At 40.3% G+C, this 21,364-nt stretch overlaps 1 protein-coding gene across 2 annotated transcripts in view; it reads left to right on the top strand.

Moving 5' to 3' along the window:
* The window catches only part of LOC125027358 (spectrin alpha chain-like), a 28,123-nt gene extending 10,784 nt beyond the window's left edge, over positions 1 to 17,339 (top strand). Inside the window, exons 4-20 of one of the 2 annotated variants that reach the window (XM_047616397.1) lie at positions 261 to 672; positions 1,867 to 4,228; positions 4,338 to 4,502; positions 4,783 to 4,971; positions 5,098 to 5,257; positions 5,362 to 5,513; positions 5,713 to 5,877; positions 9,030 to 9,178; positions 9,441 to 11,215; positions 11,353 to 11,531; positions 11,646 to 11,761; positions 11,954 to 12,149; positions 12,348 to 12,460; positions 12,838 to 12,879; positions 15,103 to 15,267; positions 15,552 to 15,987; positions 16,226 to 17,339. In XM_047616397.1, the coding sequence (XP_047472353.1) occupies positions 261 to 672; positions 1,867 to 4,228; positions 4,338 to 4,502; positions 4,783 to 4,971; positions 5,098 to 5,257; positions 5,362 to 5,513; positions 5,713 to 5,877; positions 9,030 to 9,178; positions 9,441 to 11,215; positions 11,353 to 11,531; positions 11,646 to 11,761; positions 11,954 to 12,149; positions 12,348 to 12,460; positions 12,838 to 12,879; positions 15,103 to 15,267; positions 15,552 to 15,987; positions 16,226 to 16,354 (6,905 nt within the window). In that variant the 3' untranslated portion in view covers positions 16,355 to 17,339. The remainder of the gene's footprint in view (positions 1 to 260; positions 673 to 1,866; positions 4,229 to 4,337; positions 4,503 to 4,782; positions 4,972 to 5,097; positions 5,258 to 5,361; positions 5,514 to 5,712; positions 5,878 to 9,029; positions 9,179 to 9,440; positions 11,216 to 11,352; positions 11,532 to 11,645; positions 11,762 to 11,953; positions 12,150 to 12,347; positions 12,461 to 12,837; positions 12,880 to 15,102; positions 15,268 to 15,551; positions 15,988 to 16,225) is intronic. The other variant, XM_047616398.1, reaches the window with a different exon arrangement.
* The last annotated feature ends 4,025 nt before the right edge of the window (positions 17,340 to 21,364 follow it).

Genomic DNA, 21,364 nt, shown 5'->3' with positions numbered 1-21,364 from the left:
TGAAGTTCATATTGTTTTTCAGTTATTGTTAAAAACATGAAAATGATTATAAAAATATTAATGATGATGAACATAATAGAAATAGAAACTTAATCTGAATCTGAAGAGTTTAAAGGAAGGGGATAGATGAAATTAGGTAGTCTTTGCATCTGACTCGTTGGTGCAATCATGATGCTACATTTCTGTAAAGGAAATTGATAAATCAAACCACTGTAGACTGCATGTACCCAGTTCTAAAAATATGCAATGCATTTTAACAGATGAGTTACACCGTCTGTGGGAGCTGCTCCTGAGGCGTCTAGCCGACAAGGGCATGAGGCTCCAACAGGCCCTGGTACTGGTGCAATTCCAGCGGCAGTGTGACGAAGTCATGTACTGGATCAATGATAAGGAGACGTTTGTAACATCGGAGGAATTTGGCATTGACTTGGAGCATGTAGAAGTTCTCCAGCGCAAGTTTGATGAGTTCCAGAAAGACATGGCTGCCCAGGAATACAGGGTCACTGAGGTTAACACCTTGGCAGAAAAACTGATTACTGAAGGCCACCCCGAAGTGGATGTCATCAACAAAAGGAAGAAGGACCTGAACGAGGCCTGGCAACGACTGCGTCAGTTTGCTCTCACCCGACAGGAGAAATTGTTTGGTGCCCATGAAATTCAGAGATTTAACAGGTAATGCAGTTATTGAATAAGACAGAAGAAAAAGTTAATATTGGTATCATTTCTGTGATGCATGTTTCTTAATACTTTGAGTAAAAATGGGTAATATTATAGAATCCTTAGCTTTACTTGAACAGATCTGAAGAACAGTTTTGAACTATGGCAGATATGTTACTAATTGCATGTTATTTTAATTAATTGTTATTGATTCCATTTCATGTTACAACCAGGAATTTGATTAGGCTAAAAGAAATGCTTTGAATGAAGATTATTTATCTTAAAAAGCATTTTATATGTAGATCATTAAATTTACTATTGCGAAAATTTCATAAGTGTAGTAGAGTGTAATGGATATAAACTCTATAACTGAAAGCTTGTGTTTTTCTATGCTTAAGATGGAAAATTAAATAGCAAGAGAATATGAAGTCCTTAGTAAAGGAAAAAAGTAGATGAGTTGTAAAATGAAAATTTCAAAGGAAGACAAATTACAAGGAAATTCTTTCCAGAATTTGTTTTGAATAACTATAATTTTAATTATTTAGCCCTGAAAATGAGTTCTATTTGTATTAATTGCATGCACACACACACACACACACACACACACACACACACACACACACACACACACACACACACACACACACACACACACACACACACACACACACACACACACACACACACTAAATATACATATGTACGTTATGTATATGTATATATAAAATTATTATATTAATTTCTTTTCTTTTCTTTTCTTTTATTATTTTATTTGTGGATTATATATATATATATATATTTTTTTTTTTCTGTTGTGATGATGATAATGATGGTGATGATCAATGTTGTTATTGTTATTGTTTTTATAATTATTATTATTATAATTTTTGTAATGGTAATTACTCTTTTTATTGGTATTATTATTATTATTATTATTATTATTAATTATTATTATTATTATTATTATTATTATTATTATTATTATTATTATTATTATTATTATTATTATTATTATTATTATTATTATTATTATTATTTTTATTATTATTACTATTATTACTTTTACATGTCCTGAGTAGAGGCATTAATTCAGTTATTATTATTGATATTGTTTATAATTGTAGTCTAAAAGCTTATTTTATTATTATTTCTACTGCTTTATTTTAATTTCTTTACTTTGTTTTACTCATAAGTAATGTGACATTCCAGGGATGCAGATGAAACCATTGCTTGGGTAGCTGAAAAGGATGTAGTTTTGTCCTCTGATGACTATGGCCGTGACCTAGCATCTGTCCAGACCCTCCAGCGCAAGCATGAAGGTTTAGAACGTGACCTTGCTGCTCTGGAGGACAAGGTGTCCACCTTAGGGGAAGAGGCCACTCGTCTCTGTGGCATCCATACTGACCACGCTGAGCAGATCAAGGCTAAACTAGCAGAGATTGAGCATTCTTGGTCTACTTTGACTGCTAAGGCCCAGGAACGACGCAGGCGTCTGGATGATTCCTACTATCTGCATAGGTTCCTGTCTGACTTCCGTGATCTCATCTCATGGATCAATGACATGAGGGCAATCATCTCTGCAGATGAGCTGGCCAAGGATGTTGCTGGAGCTGAAGCTCTTCTTGAACGCCACCAAGAGCACAAGGGTGAAATTGATGCCCGTGAAGACAGCTTCAAGAGCACTCATGCAGCAGGTGAGATGCTGGTGGAAAAGGACCATCATGCTGCTACTGAAGTCAAAGAGAAGCTGGGCACCTTAACACAAGAAAAGGCTGCTCTCCTTGCCTTGTGGGAGGAGCGACGCATCCTGTATGAGCAGTGCATGGACCTGCAACTCTTCTACAGGGACACTGAACAGGCTGACACCTGGATGGCCAAGCAAGAAGCTTTCCTGGAGAATGAGGACTTGGGAGATTCCATTGATTCTGTTGAAGCTCTGATCAAGAAGCATGAGGACTTTGAGAAGTCTCTTGCTGCTCAGGAGGAGAAGATTAAGGCTTTGGATGAATTTGCAACCAAGCTGATTGAAGGTCAGCATTATGCAGCTGATGATGTTGCGCAGAGGCGTGAACTGCTGCTTGAGCGGCGCACTGCTTTGCTAGAGATGTCTGCGCGTCGCCGAGCCATGCTAGAAGATTCTTACCGGCTGCAGCAGTTTGAGAGAGACTGTGATGAGACCAAGGGATGGATCAATGAGAAGCTTAAATTTGCTACAGATGACAGCTATTTGGATCCGACCAACTTGAATGGAAAAGTGCAGAAACACCAAAACTTTGACCAGGAACTGAGTGCCAACAAGTCTCGTATTGAGGAAATCATATCAACTGGCAAAGAACTCCTGGAAAGCAAGCACTATGCCAGTGAAAGGATTGGCAGTCGTATGGAGGAAATAGTTCAGCTCTGGACTTCACTTGAGGAAGCTACACGCAGCAAGGGCTCGAAGCTTGAGGAGGCTTCTCAACAGCAGCAATTCAACCGAGGAGTGGAGGATATTGAGCTCTGGCTTTCAGAGATTGAGGGCCAGCTTATGAGTGAAGATTATGGAAAAGACCTGACTGGAGTTCAAAATCTACTCAAGAAGCATGCCCTTCTGGAAGCAGATGTCAGCTCCCACCAAGACAGGATTGATGGGGTGCGCATTGCTGCAGATCAGTTTGTTGACCGTGGACATTTTGATGCTGAGAACATCAAGGCTAAGCAGCTGGCTCTGCAAGAGCGCTACAATGCTCTTCAGAAACCAATGGGTCTCCGCAAGGAACGACTCAAGGACTCTCTTCTTGTACAGCAACTCTTCAGGGACATTGATGATGAAGAGGCCTGGATCAGGGAAAAAGAACCCATTGCAGCTTCCACCAATCGAGGTCGGGATCTGATTGGAGTCCAAAATCTTATCAAGAAGCACCAAGCTGTATTGGCAGAAATTAACAACCATGAACACCGCATCACTGCTGTTACTACATCTGGGGAAGAGATGATTGGAGATGGACATTTTGCAGGTGAAGAGATCAAGCAGAGGGTGAATACTCTAAGCCAGCACTGGGCACAGTTGAAGGAGCGTGCCAACCAACGTCGTCAGGATCTTGAGGATTCTCTTCAGGCACACCAGTACTTTGCTGATGCTAATGAAGCTGAATCTTGGATGAAGGAGAAAGAACCCATTGCTGCAGGTGGGGACTTTGGCAAAGATGAAGACTCAGCTGAGGCTCTACTAAAGAAGCATGAGGCTCTCATGAGTGATCTGGAGGCTTTCAGCTCAACAATCACTGCCCTTGATGAACAGGCTGCAGCATGCCGCCAGCAGGAGGTCCCAGTTATGGACATCACTGGAAAGGAATGTGTTGTGGCTCTCTATGACTACACTGAGAAATCTCCAAGGGAAGTTTCCATGAAGAAGAATGATGTGCTCACTCTTCTCAATGCAACCAACAAGGATTGGTGGAAGGTGGAAGTTAATGACCGCCAAGGCTTTGTGCCAGCTGCATATGTCAAGAAGATTGACTCAGGCCTAACAGCCTCCCAGCAAAACCTGGCTGACAGCAATTCTATTGCTGCTCGCCAAAACCAGATCAAGGTGAGATTTTCTATGTTTTGAATGACGTAAAAGGTAAATGTGTGTGAGAATGTCTCCTTTTTAAGATTTATTCTTTGCCATTTCACATACTCTGAATTTTCAATTTCAGGCACAATATGAGAATCTGATGGCCATGGCTCGTGAACGCCAAAAGAAGCTAAGTGAGACTGTGCAGGCCTATGTGTTGGTGCGTGAAGCTGCGGAGTTGGCTCAGTGGATCAAGGACAAGGAGCAGCATGCCCAGATCGAGGATGTTGGCGAAGACCTTGAGCAGGTTGGTGAACTGATCGTTAGGCCACATACTGTATGACATGAAACAATGCAAAGAAATAGGAAACAAAGTAATAAGCCAATGAAAATGTTTTAAGCGTATTACTGTGTTCATTGGTATGTGATTGTGGTTGAACACTCTCTGCCTCTTCTCTTCTCTTCTCTTCTCTTCTCTTCTCTTCTCTTCTCTTCTCTTCTCTTCTCTTCTCTTCTCTTCTCTTCTCTTCTCTTCTCTTCTCTTCTCTTCTCTTTTTTGACAGAAATACATTTATTGTTCCTCTCAGGTTGAAGTACTGCAGAAGAAGTTTGATGACTTCAAAACTGACTTGCAAGCCAATGAGGTTCGCCTTGCTGAGATGAATGAGATTGCAATGCAGCTGATGAGTCTTGGCCAGACAGAAGCTGCTCTTAAGATCCAGACTCAGATTGAGGAGCTCAACACTAAATGGAATTCACTTCAGCAAATGGCACAGGTTGGTGTTCTGCGAAGAACCCTAAACATCTGATAAGATTTTGCAGCTGCCATATCTTGCATTCTGTGAAACTTTGCTATTATTTAAGTTTTGAAATTGTGCAGTAACTGTAACATAATTTTTTAGGAGCGTCAGTTCCAACTTGGATCAGCTCATGAAGTGCAGCGATTCCATCGTGATGTGGATGAAACCAAGGATTGGATCCAGGAGAAGGATGAAGCTTTGAACAATGATGACTGTGGCAAAGACTTGCGCTCTGTACAAGCTCTGCAGCGTAAACATGAAGGTTAGTTTACTAACAGATGAAATGAATGAGAGAATGATTTGTTATGATTGTGTCTGTGTGTTATTAGGAAACAAAAGCTTCCACTAAGTATGCCACACTTTCAGGTCTGGAGCGTGATCTTGCTGCCCTTGGCGACAAAATCCGCCAGTTGGATGAGACTGCCAACCGACTCATGCAGACCCATCCTGATGCTGCTGACACCATCTATGGAAAGCAGAGGGAGATCAACGAGCTATGGACTCAGTTAACTGCAAAGGTATACTTCTTGGAGTTTTGCTTTCTTTCACTTATTTAAGTTCAGCTCTTCCTGAGTCCTTGGTTATTTTGATTTGATCACATATCATACTCTGTTATCTGATATTTACTAAGCTTTTGCAATATTATTATTTTTTGTTGTTTTCTTTGTAATGATGTTTTAAAAATACAAATTACTGACTGACCCAAAAATTTTCCAGGCCAATGCCCGCAAGGAGAAGCTCTTGGACTCTTATGACCTGCAACGCTTCCTCAGTGACTACCGTGATCTGAGCTCTTGGATTGCTTCCATGATGGGTCTTGTTAGCTCTGATGAGCTGGCTACAGACGTGACTGGTGCTGAAGCCCTTCTGGAGAGACATCAGGTAGAGTGACACTTTTGCTATGGTTTGTGGTGTGCCTATAGATATTGGTCAGGGCATCTGTCTGTTGTTGGGGAAATGCACATTTTGTCATTTGTCTCAAATCTGGCGATGTAGCTTTAGATTGTTAAATTCTTGTGCAACTCTCAAGCCAGATTGGATGCCACTGTCCAATATTTCCCTCGTAATACTAAGCCCTCAAGTTTGTTGTTTGTTTATTTAATTTACGTTCCCTTTAGATAATGAGATTGTACATGGAAGATTGACTACATCAGTGCAGTTTTGAGTTGTAAATATTTGTAGGGGAAAAAATTAACAACTAGTTTTAAATGAGTAGGGAGTTATTAAATTATTTACAGGTGGAAGGACAAGTTCAAAAGACGGCCAGGTGATCAAATTGTAAAATAATTATAGCTGTAGAGTGGGGGTTCCTAGCAAAGTAATCAGTATCCTCACTCCCATAGTTATTAAAACCTCATGGGCCATGTGTGTTCTATCTAATATTTAAAAAAAAGGATCATGAGTTCAGGTTCTTTTAAATGTTTACATCATTAAAATCTTTCTCATTTTCCTTTTATATAAAAAAGTAACTGTGAGGAATCCTTGTCTTCTAACATATTTAAACTAGTTAAGTGAATAGTTTAAGTGACTCTACCAGTGGTAACAAGTCACCTTCCTTTTCTAGAACTTCCGTGCCGAGTTTGACTCTCGCTATGGTATCCCTCAGGTATTGAGTTGTGTCGTAGGTTGTCTAGCGCACTCTACTGACTGCTGTGTTCTCTCCTTTGAGTGTTTATTGGGCCATGGGCAGTGCTCTAGTTATGTATTAGATGCTGGGTACTAATGACTTCAGCCTGTGTTTGGCCACATATGTAGATTATTACTGCAGGAGGGCATTTACTGTTGCTTGAAAATTTTCTCCTTTTCTATTTATTTATTTATTTTTATCTCGTGTCATCTTGTGAATTAAGCATCAGTCAGTGCCCTTCTCTTCTATTTTTTTCTGTAAATGTAACTGATAATAGCATGGGTACTATTTTGGAAGTCATATGTCCATTTTGCACTGTAAGAGTGGTAGGAGCTCTTGCTGTTAACAAGTGAGGTAATTATGTCACACCTGTTCAGGACAAGCTGAACACAGAGAATGTTTAGAGCAGAATCAGACTAAAAGCAACAGTGTTCAGAGACACAATTAGGAGCCAATATCTATTTAATTGTTAAGGTGGTAGGACATCCTATACAATATACATGTCTTGTTCATAATGATTATTAATGTGTGTGTAGTATGCCATTACTAATATTTTTTTTTTTTTTTTAACCCATTTAAGCAGCTGTATTACTTGATAGACAGAGTATATTTTATATATTTTTTATAAGATCTGTTTGACCTTCAGAAAAATTCTTGATGAAGTACAATTAAAGATGGAAGAATTTAAGATGGGAGATGTAAATGCTAGTATATATGCATCAGTAATCGTCCACACAACTCTACATGTATGAGTACATTAATCTGTACATTTATTGCTCACACTTTAGCACTCACTCTAAGTAACTTGAAGCCAATACACATCTTTAATATGACTGATGATACAAAATATGGTGGTGGGAATACTGGATGAGAGGAAATTGTGGTGAATTTCCTGTTTCAGACAAACTTTCTGTTTTTTATTTGTATGCCTTTATACTTTTCAGCTTTTAGCCCTAACAAATGGCTCTAGAGATGGCTATGATAGCAGCTTTGATAGAATTGTTCTAACTGATCTAACAAAATGTGTGACTTGACGTAGATAGAGAAGATAGTTAGCTAAACTAATCAGTGATTGAGACTTCCGAAACTGATGAACATGTCTTGTTCTATGACCAGCTTGATGGAGTGTGTGAGATGATAATTTGATTTGAACGACACCAGAAAAGTAATACTTAGTCATCCTGATGTGATACGGAGCAACTTTTCACACACTTACCTACATCTGGGCATTATCTGTGGATGTGATTCTGTGGAGCTGGAATGTTTTTAAGAACTGGAATACTATTGCAATCTTTTTATGGGAATGTGATGTTTATAATATTGATGATAGCAATAATGATAGGAAGTAATAAGAATGATATTAAGAATAATGAGTGAAATGAATAATGGTGATAGTGATATTCAACCCTATGGCAAAATTGCTGTTGTTTTATCATATGTCATGCACTAGCAATTCTCTTGGTACTTTGTCTTATTTCTGACCTGATGGATAGGTGGAACTTACTGAAAGGGCTGATATTGGTGATGCTAATAAAAGAACAATATCTGAAATAGATTTGGACAGCAAGAGTGATTATAATATGGTGCAGATGTAATGGATGTGTTAATTTCATATTGAGGATCACAACTCTCTCAAGATTTGGACTAGATTTCAACACACTGCAGGTTGTTAATTTATGAGATTGACTTCACATCAACACCTTGGCACAGAGAAGCACTAAGCACTGTAATTCTTTCTCATTTGAACTATAGTATCTGTTATCTAACACATTCCCAAGCACAGTTGAGCACAGACCATTCAGAATTTTGTTGCATGGAAAAATTGTGTAATATAAGTTAGTTCATAATTGCAAAATTAAGGGCAGTTCATTTTACAAATGGGCCAAATTTTTATTGAACAAGAAAAGTAAATAAATGATCATGAAAAAAGCAAGAAACCATCTTGATATAATACCATATAAAGAAGTTCAGAATATGTAGTATATAATTTGTCAAACATTTATCAAGTTAGTTTTTAAAATCTTATAATGAATATCTTTTTGTGACAGAGTAGTATGAATAATGTCTTAAACAGATATGCAATTTTTCCAATATATGATCATATATTAAATTCCAGATCAGAAAAGAGCCATAGTGCCAAAATATGTATATTAAAATTTTGAAAAGCATGAACATTACAGAATAGACAGTTTTGTTTCATAAGAATAACCTGGTGTGCATTATTTAGCCTTTTTTATATAATTCTTTTTATTTCATTATTCTCTATTAACAGAGAATACAAACATTTCCATTATCTTTTTTGAATAACACCAAATTGGGGCAGTGACTATGCAGATATGACCATCTTTCGTTTAAGGAATATACCGCTCATTGACCATGATATTAACCTCCTCCTGTTGGGTTTCAGGAACACCGCACGGAAATTGATGCCAGAGCTGGGACCTTCCAGGCTTTCGAGCTCTTTGGTCATCAGCTCCTGCAGTCGGGCCACTTTGCCTCTGCTGAAGTTCAGGAGAAGCTGGACGCCATGAACGAAGCTCGGCAGGAACTGGAAAGGTAAGTTTTGAGAATTTGGTTGGCTTTTTAAGAATAGGCAGTTGTTAGTACCTCCTACAAAACCCCCAAATTAGTTTATGTAGACGTTGAACATTGTTATTGTAATATTGTAATTATTGTATTATCTACAATTCTATTGACATTTTATGAATCTGGTAAATATGGTTTGCAAATCAAGCAAATACATGTCATTGCATAACTTTTTTTTGTTGTGATCATTATTTGTTCTGTATCTTAACTGTTTTATGCTTCTTTTAATTAGGGCTTGGATTGCACGGCGCATGAAGTTGGACCAATGCTTGGAATTGCAGCTGTTCTACCGTGACTGTGAACAGGCAGAAAACTGGATGTCATCTAGGGAAGCCTTCCTATCCTCTGATGAAGCTGATGCCAAGTCAGACAATGTTGAAGCTCTTATCAAGAAGCACGAGGACTTTGATAAGGCTATCAATGCACAGGAAGAGAAGATTGCTGCACTCAACATCTTTGCTGATCAGTTGGTTGCTGCTGAACATTATGCCAGCAAGGATATTGGTGACAAGAGAAGCCAGGTGTTGGAACGCTGGCAGCATCTCAAGGAAGCCTTGATTGAGAAACGCTCTAAGCTTGGCGAGTCACAGACTCTCCAACAGTTCTCTCGTGATGCTGATGAAATTGAAAACTGGATTGCTGAAAAGCTCCAGGTTGCTACGGAGGAGAGCTTCAAGGATCCTGCAAACATCCAATCAAAGCACCAGAAACATCAGGCATTTGAAGCTGAATTGGCTGCCAATGCTGACAGGATCCAAGCTGTTCTTGCTATGGGTCAGAACCTCATTGACAAACACCAGTGTGCAGGATCAGAAGAGGCTGTGCAGCAAAGGCTGGAATCCATCTCTGAGCAGTGGGACTTCTTGACTCAGAAGTCAGCTGAAAAGTCCCTGAAGCTCAAGGAAGCCAACAAGCAGCGCACATTCATTGCTGCTGTCAAGGACTTGGACTTCTGGCTTGGTGAGGTGGAATCTCTCCTTACCAATGAGGATGTTGGCAAAGACCTTGCTAGTGTCCAGAATCTGATGAAGAAACATCAGCTGGTTGAGGCTGACATCCAGGCTCATGAAGATCGCATTAATGACATGAATGGACAGGCTGATTCCCTTGTGGAAAGTGGTCAGTTTGACACTGCCAACATTCAGGAGAAGCGCCAGAGCATCAATGAACGATATGAGCGCATCAAGAACCTGGCTGCTCATCGTCAGTCACGCCTGAATGAGGCCCTCACCCTCCACCAATTCTTCCGTGACATTGCAGATGAAGAATCCTGGATTAAGGAAAAGAAACTGCTTGTGGCATCAGAGGACTATGGTCGTGACCTCACTGGTGTCCAGAACCTGCGCAAGAAACACAAGCGTCTCGAGGCTGAGCTAGCATCTCACGAACCTGCCATCCAATCAGTGCAGGAGGCTGGTGAGAAACTGATGGGTGTCTCAAATGTTGGTGTTGCTGAAATTGAATCCCGCCTGCAGCAGCTGTCTGAGACTTGGTCCCAGCTGAAGGCAATGGCTGACCAAAGAGGCCAGAAATTGGACCAGTCTCTCATTTACCAGCAGTTCTTGGCTAAGGTGGAAGAGGAAGAGGCCTGGATAAGTGAGAAGACCCAGCTACTCTCTGTCCCTGATTATGGTGATAACATGGCTGCTGCACAGGGACTCCTGAAGAAGCATGATGCTTTTGAAACTGATTTTGCTGTGCATCGTGACCGTTGCAATGATGTGTGTGAGGCTGGCTCAAAGCTGGTAGGAGAAGGCAATCACCATGCTGAATCTATCAAGCAGAGGTGCCAGCAGTTGAAGGACAAACTGGAGGCCCTCAGTGGCATTGCTGCACGCAGGAAGAGCAAGTTGGCGGATAGCCTGGCTTATTTGCAGTTCATCTGGAAGGCTGATGTTGTCGAGTCTTGGATTGCTGACAAGGAGAGCCATGTTAAGTCTGAGGAGTTTGGACGAGATCTTTCTACTGTCCAGACTCTCCTGACAAAACAGGAGACATTTGATGCTGGTAAGTATTATTTGTTGTAAATATGCAGCATGAGGAATTTGTGATGGAACAAGCATTACAAATTTGAAGTTAAATTTCATACATTTGCTCAAAGTTTATATCCATGTTATGCTATCATTGTCTTTATCCCATCTCAGGTTTGGCAGCCTTTGAAAATGAGGGCATCCAGAATATCACTGCCCTCAAGGATCAGCTGGTGTCTGGTAACCATGAGCAGTCTGAATCCATCATCAAACGCCATGGCGATGTGATTGCACGCTGGAAGAAGCTTCTTGATGACTCTCTCGACCGCAAGAAGAAACTGCAAGTCATGCAGGTGAGATACATACACTTTTATTTATTTTCAGTCTGTCATTGATATTTCACAATTTTATGCCTGCAGGTAGAAATATTGCTAATAATTGTCTTTCTTTTCATTTCCCATTAACAGGAGCGGTTCCGACAAATCGAGGAGCTGTACCTGTTCTTTGCCAAGAAGGCATCTGCTTTCAACTCTTGGTTTGAGAATGCTGAGGAAGATCTCACTGATCCTGTGCGTTGCAACAGGTAAGAGTGAAGACATTTTTAGACTTTCTTGCCAATTTTAGATAAAGATAGTAAACTGTAGTCTATCTTATACACAGAATTGAGTATACAGAAATCAATAAAACTATAACTTTCACTTAAGTGTTCTTTATCTTTTTTAATTGGGTGTAAAGACTCTTTACATTTGAACTTAGCTATATATTTTATTAACAGCATTGAGGAGATTCGGGCACTGCGTGAAGCACATGCCCAGTTCCAGGCTTCTCTGTCTTCAGCCCAGGCAGACTTTGAGGCCCTGGCTGCTCTAGACCAGCAGATTAAGAGCTACAATGTGGGACCAAATCCTTACACTTGGTTCACCATGGAAGCCCTGGAAGACACCTGGCGTAACCTGCAGAAGATCATTAAGGTAAGCTTCATTGTTTAGAATTTAAGAGCAAAGATTATTGCCAAGTTTGTAACTTGATTTTGCATTTCTGTTAATGCATTTAGCTTAATACAAAGACAAAAATAGCAAGGTGATATTTTCATGTAGCCTCATAATTCAGAAGTGATGCTTTGAAACTTTCTTAAAATATGGAGATACTAATATGTGATTTTGCAACAGGAACGAGACATGGAACTTGCCAAGGAAGCACAAAGACAGGAAGAGAACGACAAACTACGAAAGGAGTTTGCCAAGCATGCCAATGCTTTCCACCAGCTGTTGACAGATACCAGGTAAAGGCCTGTTGTTTAGATTTATTATATATAAGAATATAAGAATTTCCTGATAACGTTAACATACATGATCATACGGAATAGGGCACACTATTTTTGTTTCCGTTTGACTGTATCTCAACTTTTTATGTAAATATATTTGGGTGTTTGTGTATATATATATATATCTTCATGAATTATGTAGAATACGCAAGCTTTGGAAAATTTGCTAAAGACGTGTTTTGTCCAAGTCAAATGACTCCCAAGATGTGCTTCAAATGTCTCTTGTTATGAGCTTATGGTGATGGTGGTGGCACTGATGACAGCAGGTGATGTGGCGCTGAGCTCACATGGAGGACGTGGGGCTGACCCATTTTTGTTTTTTTACTTCTAAACAGGTTTAGTCTGCTGGGCTTCTCCCTTATCGGCTATGATGAGAGGTCAATATCGTGCACTATTGCATGAGCTTGGTTATGGCTTGAAATTAACCACTGATTTGTAGAAAGTTGTCTTGTGCCAAAAGCAACTCCTTTGTATGAAACGTCTCTTGAGATGTTTTGGGTAACATTTTCAGTAAAATTGGGTTATTTACTATTGCTCATGCTGATAACCCTCAAGGTCTTCAGTTAATATGTTTTTTGGCAAAAGGCAACTATATTATTAATTTGTGAATTTTACACATCTCTTACTTGAAATTCATAGTTTCTTTTATCCTCTGACAGTACTAGATTTTAAATGAATTACTTTTTTCTATAAATTTGAGACTGTCTTATGATAAAGGAAACGACTGGAACACATTTACACTTATGCTGTTATGGTGCGTTATTTGTATGATTATTTTCCCTACATGTTTTTTTATTTAATTTTTTTTTTTTTTTTAAGCTGTGCTCCCAGTATGATTAGTTTATAATATATGAATGTCATTTTCCTTTTAATGTTTTTAATATTGTTCATTTAAAAGATTTTTTTTTTTCTTTTAAGGATTTACTTATTGATTTATCTAGCTTTCTTTACTACTGTTAATTTTAATTTCTAATTTTGATTGGTTTTGGAAATATTTCTTTGTTAATGTATACATTTAAAACAACAGGCAACATTTTTGGACTAAACAGAGTGTGACCAACACATTCACAATAGCTTACAGCTGTGCACAGTCAACATTAATTTTAGTTTTAAGATTAACCATCTAACCTTGCACTTTCTCTCCAGGGTAACATATCACTAAAGATCGACTGGGATATGAGCCGATTCTATAACACTTTTGTTTGGGGGCCTGGCTTCAGAAATCATTGTCATATTAACACAATACACCAGACAGTGACTGAATGAATAGATTGTAATGGCAAATGCTTAATGCTGTCTTTTATTATTGTTATTTATTATCTGCATAATAGATGTTTAATTTGTGTGGAGGTAGATTAGTGGCAATATATGTAAATATATATTTTTTTTCTTTGACAGACCATTATTTTTTTTTTATTTTTTTTATTTTTTAGTTTTCTCTTTGTACAGTTGCCTAATATTTGTTTAAGTAATACAAACATATGAGAAGAGCTATAGGGTTGGTGCTATCATATTTTTATTTTGAAGTTTTGAGAATTTTAACAGAATTTTGGTTGCATTACCATTTGTGTGTGTGTGTGTGTGTGTGTGTGTGTGTGTGTGTGTGTGTGTGTGTGTGTGTGTGTGTGTGTGTGTGTGTGTGTGTGTATGTATGTGTATATGTGTATATGTGTATATGTGTATATGTGTATATGTGTATATGTATATATGTGTATATGTATATATGTGTATATGTATATATGTGTATATGTATGGATGTGTATATGTATGGATATATATATGTATGGATATATATATGTATGGATATATATATGTATGTGTATATGTATGTATGTGTATATGTATGGATATATATATGTATATGTATATGTATATATATGATATATGTATATATTTAAGGATATATGTCTATTTGTATATATATGTATGTATATATGTATGTATATGTATATATGTATGTATATGGATATATATGTATGTACATGTATATGTATATATTTATATGTGTATATGCATATGGATATATTTATAGGTGTGTGTGTGTGTGTGTGTGTGTGTGAGTGTGTGTGTGTGTGTGTGTGTGTGTGTTTGTGTGTGTGTGTGTATTTGTGTGTGTGTGTGTATTTGTGTGTGTGTGTGTATTTGTGTGTGTATTTGTGTGTGTGGTGTGTGTGTGTGTGTGTGTGTGTGTGTGTGTGTGTGTGTGTGTGTGTGTGTGTGTGTGTGTGTGTGTGTGTGTGTGTGTGTGTGTGTGTGTGTGTGTGTGTGTGTGTGTGTGTGTATTTGTGTACTATGCTAGCAGCATTCTATATTAATAAGAATTTGAGTGATTTTAACATAGGTTTTTTTTGTTTGTTTGTTGTTTTTTTTATATTTTTTTTTTTTACCAGTACTTGGTCAATGTATATAGTGTTTGTATGCTAACTCCCCAATTTCTTTGTTACATTAGTGAAGATATAATCACAGAGTGATTTTGGCAGATAGAACAAGAATTTAGAATTATTAGCAAATGAGAGGTTAATGCAAACATGATCTTCAGGAAACACCATATTTTTTTTCCTTTTGTGACAGTAATTAACTGTAGGGTGTATTTCTATTAGGTCATCGATGATGGAGGGCTCAGGCACACTGGAGCAGCAGCTTGAAGCCACACGGCAGAAAGCAGCTGAGGTACGAGCTAGGCGTGCAGACCTGAAGAAGATTGAGGACCTGGGACAGATTCTGGAAGAGCATCTTATTCTCGACAACCGATACACAGAACACAGGTACGTACTTGTGAGGCCTGAGTAGATTACTGAAGAGGAAAGTGAAGACTTGTACTAAGGGACAGGAAGCAAGGGTCGTAAATGGGTTACAAAGAATATTAATTTGAAACTGAGTGAGTATATAGATTCTTCAATGAGGATTAGATGATTTTGCCCAGGAAAGCAATTCTAGCTGGCTTTGACATTAGATTAGTATAGCAAATAAAATAATTCAATTGATTATTTGTATAGTGTAAGGGATTAAAGAACTTCAGCAACTCTCACATCCATATACCACTTTTCAGCACGGTGGGCTTGGCGCAGCAGTGGGATCAGTTGGACCAGCTTGGAATGCGAATGCAGCACAACTTGGAACAACAGATCCAAGCTCGAAACCAGTCGGGTGTGTCAGAAGATGCCCTCAAGGAGTTCAGCATGATGTTCAAGCACTTCGACAAGGAGAAGACTGGTCGCCTGAACCACGCCGAGTTCAAATCCTGTCTACGTGCTTTAGGTTACGATCTACCCATGGTTGAAGAAGGGCAGAGTGATCCTGAGTTTGAGGCCATCCTGGATGTCGTGGATCCAAACAGGGATGGCTTTGTTTCTCTACAGGAGTACATGGCCTTCATGATCTCCAAAGAAACAGAGAATGTCCACAGCTCCGAGGAGATTGAAAACGCCTTCCGTGCCATTGCGGCAGGAGACCGCCCCTATGTGTTACGGGAAGAACTATACCAGGTAATTTCTTCAAATTTTATTTCTTGTTTTGACATTTTAAAGGAAATGAAATGGCAGATAGTTTTTAATTACTGGATTAGTGTAAGTCAAAAAGACGAAGTGTTGCCATGTGCAATTTTGATAATAATCAAGTTAATAATTGTAATAGAAAATATAGTAGGAATTACATTTATAAAGGAAACTACAATTCTGTTATGATTAATTCATATACATATAATTTTTTTCTCTCTCTTTTTAGAACCTCACCAAAGAAATGGCGGACTATTGCGTCGGTCGCATGAAACCATATGTCGACCCCAAAAGCAATCTGGCGGTTCCTGGAGCCCTGGACTACATCGAGTTCACACGCACTCTGTTCTCGCAGTAGCTTGCAACACTTTGAGAGCTTTATCCTGATTTTTCTAGATTATTCAAGAGATACTATTTTAAAGACCATAGTCAGTCATAAATAATATATGTGTGCACATTATAATGCATTTAGATTCCAGTACTTTTGGCAGTTAGCTTAACAGTGATCAAAATTGTAATTTGGCTTCTCACTGCAAAAGCTTTGGTAAGCTATGGCAGCTAAGCTATCATCTATAGGTGAGGTTGTGAATGAGCTACTCATAGCCAAAATTTGACACTTTCGACTCCATTTATTTTCTTCACTTTCACCTATGCAACTATCAAAACAAGAAGCTGGTCCCATCATTAACAGGCTCGCGGTAGTTATGACGAGGTCTGCATAACAGCTGTGTAGAGTCATGGTGTCTGTAAACTGCTGCCCTTGCCATGCTCAGTGTCCCCACAGTTTACTCTTGGCTTACAGTAGTGCACAGTTATATTCCTAAAGTGTGTAGGAAAAAGTTGCACCTACAGTTTGGCTTTTTTTCGTTTTGCTCCGTAACCTTAAGAATATAGGGAAGTGTTGCCCTTTTTGAAAGTCTAGTAGAGAGTTTTACCACCAGGAGCTTCTGATAGAGACGGCTATTTAAAATCGGAAGCACCTCTCCCTACTAGGATGGAGGGCACACCTTTTACAGTGGCTTGGTGATCACTAAAAGACACTGGGGTTTTAACACCTGGAATTGCCAGACTGACGGCTATTTACTGTGCTAGTTCCTCCCCTGTGTCTTTTAGTTAGACCACCTGGATTGTTAAAAAAAATTAAATTCATTACCAAAATTTTAAAGTTGTGCATATATAAGAACAGAGAGCTGAGCAGTAGCAAGTGGGCATTAGTGGTGTTGGTGCTTTTAAAACTTACTGGGGCTTCTTTGATTTCCATAGTATTATAATGAGTGGGGCCAGATTTTCTTCCCAAAAGTCTTACATTTTCCTCTTTAATGTAATAAAAGCTTGTGCAGTTATCTGTTGTTTTCTTTATCCCTTCTTTATCCCTTGGCTGTAAGGCAAACGAATTGTGAAAATAAGAAGGAAAAGTTGGAAAAAAATGAAAATAAGTGATGTAGTATCTATATACATACAATTATTCAAATATATGGTACAAATTAAACAGGGTAAATATACAGTTCTTTAAAACGCTCATAAGAGCTAGCGTACGAAAAGCAGAAAGAGTTGAAACAAATATAACCTTGGTGTTCCCCTCAATCCCTTGCCCGTTGTTGTAATGGAGACAGACAGAGGACCAATGCTGGGGATCTACCCTACCTTGACTTTCAGCCTTCGACTCAACTAATTTTGCAAAGTCTTTTCTTCCCCTTTCCCTTTCTTATATTCCCCAGCCCTTCCCCTGTCCTCTTCCTAAGGTGCAAGAACCGTGTTGAAAGGATGAAAGGCTGATTGCTAATTGTCTAGCCCTTACCCCTCATGCGGACCCTTGAGGGGTGGACCTTTTATCTTCCCCGCATATTTCAGGCTTGCTATGGCCAGTAATGAAGATTTTGTACCTGTATGAGGATCATTGAGATTTGCTCCTTTATCAGCTAGGCTCTCTGAATCGAACTCCTGGTTTGGCGACTCCCTACTCTCCTTTGATCACGACTCCAACCACTTCTACCACATCTCCCTCCTCGATACGTGCTGTCAACCCATCTTGAATCGTCTACCCTTGTTATAACCTTCCTCACTCCCAATATCCTCCAACCCACCTCCTGCACAATCGTCTTCGTTTTCTACCTCCTCCCTTAATATAATTCTTCACCCCCTCCCCCCATTTCCTTGCCCGTAGAGTGCGTGTAGGCTTCGGAAACGAAGACTGAGACCCAATCCAAGGGATCTCTTCCTTGAGCTTCAGCCCTCGATTCAGTTGATTTCCACGGTCTTCTCTCTCCCCCTTCTCTTCTCCAACCCCTTCTACTATACATTTCCTAAGGTGTGAGAGCCGTGTTAAAAGGATGAAAGGCCGACTTTGCTAGTCACGAACGGCTTGGAGGAGTCATGGGCACGGTATTCTGTATAGTTGTCTAGCCCATACCCCTCGAGGGGACCCTAAGCGGTGAACTGTTTCTCTCCTCAATATACTCTAGGCTTACCATGGCCAGTAATGAAGAGTTATAACATTATTAGGGGTAATGAGGCTTGCTCCTACATCAATTAGCCTCTCCTTTGACCACGACTCTGAACACTGCTAGCATTACCCCTCCCCAATACCTACTATCACATCATCCACCCAGGTCAACAATCAACCTCCAGGAGACATTCCTACTCTCCCAACATTCTCAGCTTCACCCCCTCTACCCCCACACCTTTCTTTAACTACCCCACCCTGCCTCGGGTGTCAGGAACTGGCTGATCACAAAGAATACTCTGTGGCCAACATTTGATATGTGCTGTAAAGGCTAGTCGCTCACTGAGCGAATGAAATTGATGAAAACGAAAACTAATATCCCCCCCCCCCAATCCTTTGCCCGTTGTTGTCGTGTGGGGGGGCTTAGGAGACTGACTGAGACCCAATGATGGGGAACTCCTCAACCTTGGGACTCAGCCATCGACTCAACTAATTTTGCATGGTGTTTTTTCCCACTCATACTTTTCGTTTCAGTTTCTTCACCAATCCCTTCTACTATCCACCTCCTAAGGTGTGAGAGCCGTGCTGAAAGGATGAAAGGCTGACTTTATGTCAGTCCTGAACGGCCTGAGGGAACTATGGGCACGGTATTCCCCTGCCATACCTGGCCCTTACCCCTCAAGGAGACCCTGAGGGGTGGACCGTTTTTTTTCCCCCAACATACTCCAGGCTTATCATGGCCAATAATGAAGATGTAACCCCACTATTAGGGGCAATGAGGCTTGCCCCTTTATCAAATAGCCCCAATCCTGGCTCTCCTTTGACTACGGCTCCGAACACTGCAACAACTACCCCATCATCAATGCATACTAGTACAGTATCAACCCTAATCAACAACCAACCCCCAGGGGACATTTCTACTCTCCCAACATGCTCAACTTCAACACCTTTACTCCCACAACATTCTTCATCAACCACCCCATCTCCCCTTATTACTACCTTACAACCTTATTGCCCACCTCCCCATAACACTACCCCCCTCAACACTACTCCCTCCTCCACACGTCCCCGTACTTCTACTACCCCCACCTCTACAAGAATCCTAAATACTCTATTTAGCTCAGCCAAATGGGATCGATTTTTCGTGATCCCTCCCACAGCTTCCTACTCTAAAAACATCCTCCTCTTCCAGCAATGCCTCCAAAAACAAGTAGGCAAAGTCTCTTTCCGTAGCCGACCCGACTACTCCCGTCTCGTCACAGTAACAACTGAAAACCAAGCTATAGCATTAACAAAACTAACTGATCTATGTGGTAATCCCATCCCTACAGAACCTCATCCAACCCTCAATACTTGCACCAGAACTGTCTCTATCTCCCCAACAGATTGTCCAATCTATGACAAAGAATGGTCAGATTGTGAAGAGGACTTACTCGCCTGTCTCACAGACTATGATGCAACATATGTACAATGCTACTCCATTCCTCCCAGAGTAAACCGTAAGAAATCCATTAACATTGCCAAAATTACTTTCCGTAGACATGACCTTCCCTTTAATGTTTACATAGGTGGGTTATCCCTACCTGTCCGACCATATCAACCTCCTCCTCGTCAGTGCCAAAATTGTTGGCGTTTAGGACACCCAGCCAAACACTGTCATTCCACAGCCAGATGCCCGCTATGTGCCCAACCTGGCCATACTCGATCAAACTGCTCTGCACAATCACGCACATGTGCAGAGCCCCCATAATGTATTTTATAGAGGCTGCCCCACCTACAAATTTGAGTCTGAGGTAGCAACTCTCAGATTCAGACTTGGACTCACTCTACGTGAAGCCAGACAGGAAGCACGTCGACAAGGCTTTTCTCTTACCCCCTACTCCAGTAATGTCGCTCACTCTGCCAATCCCCCTACCTCCCAAGCTCCTACACCATCTCCTAAACCCAACCCCCCCTCCATCTAACTTCCCCTCTTCTACCTCCTACCTTCCCCAGTCAAATTCTTTTGCCATCCTAAACCCAGACACTCCAATCTCTACCCAATCAAATTCTTTTTCTATCCTAAATCCAGACACCCCAATCTCTACTACAGTCCCAACTCCTTCCCCTCTCCCTCCCCGCACTACCCGCAGCAGACAGAATAAACGTTCCACCCCCTCTTCCCCTACCTCACAATCACCTTCATATTTTTCAGACACCAGACTTCTCTTCCCCCCCTCGCAAGAAAACCTTTATCTCACAAAACTCTGCAACCAACCCCATTACAGAAACTCTTGAAGATATCCAGAACTACATAATAGAGTCTAAAACTGATACTCATCCACCTTCAAATTCTACAACTCTCGCTCCCTCCACACTCAAAGTGACTGCCGATATCCATCCTCCTCCTACTCATATTCTCCCTACACCCAATCCTCCTACCCCATCCCAACAACCCCCCCCCCCGACTCCACCCCCCACCTATATTAACCCTCCCACCATCCCCTTTATCCCTTCCACTCCCTCCTGGATACTCACGTGAATCCCTCATGTCACAAGTACCCTATTCCCCAGACCCTCTATCTCCCAGACCCTGATACAATACCACCTCCCCAACCTCATTCTTTATCCCACCCTCTAGCACCTTCCCCTTCAAATTCTCCAAAACGTACTACAATCGTTATCGCTAAATCAACGAAAGTATAACTCTCCTTCATTGGAACATTCGCGGTTTCCGCTCTCACAGACCTGACCTCCGACATATCCTCTCCTCTTATAACCCATCCATTATATGCCTTCAAGAAACTTTTCTTACACATTCTCCAATACCAATCCCCAGTTACCATTTTGTTTCTTCCCCACACTCCCTTTATATCTCGTCCATACTTATCAACCAGAAAACACCTTATGTCATACCTCCCTTTCAAACCACTGTCCCTTGTACAG

Source organism: Penaeus chinensis, chromosome 7 (assembly GCF_019202785.1).
Source record: "Penaeus chinensis breed Huanghai No. 1 chromosome 7, ASM1920278v2, whole genome shotgun sequence".
NCBI classification, from domain to species: Eukaryota; Metazoa; Arthropoda; class Malacostraca; order Decapoda; family Penaeidae; genus Penaeus; species Penaeus chinensis.
This window is presented reverse-complemented; position numbering and strand designations above follow the sequence as displayed.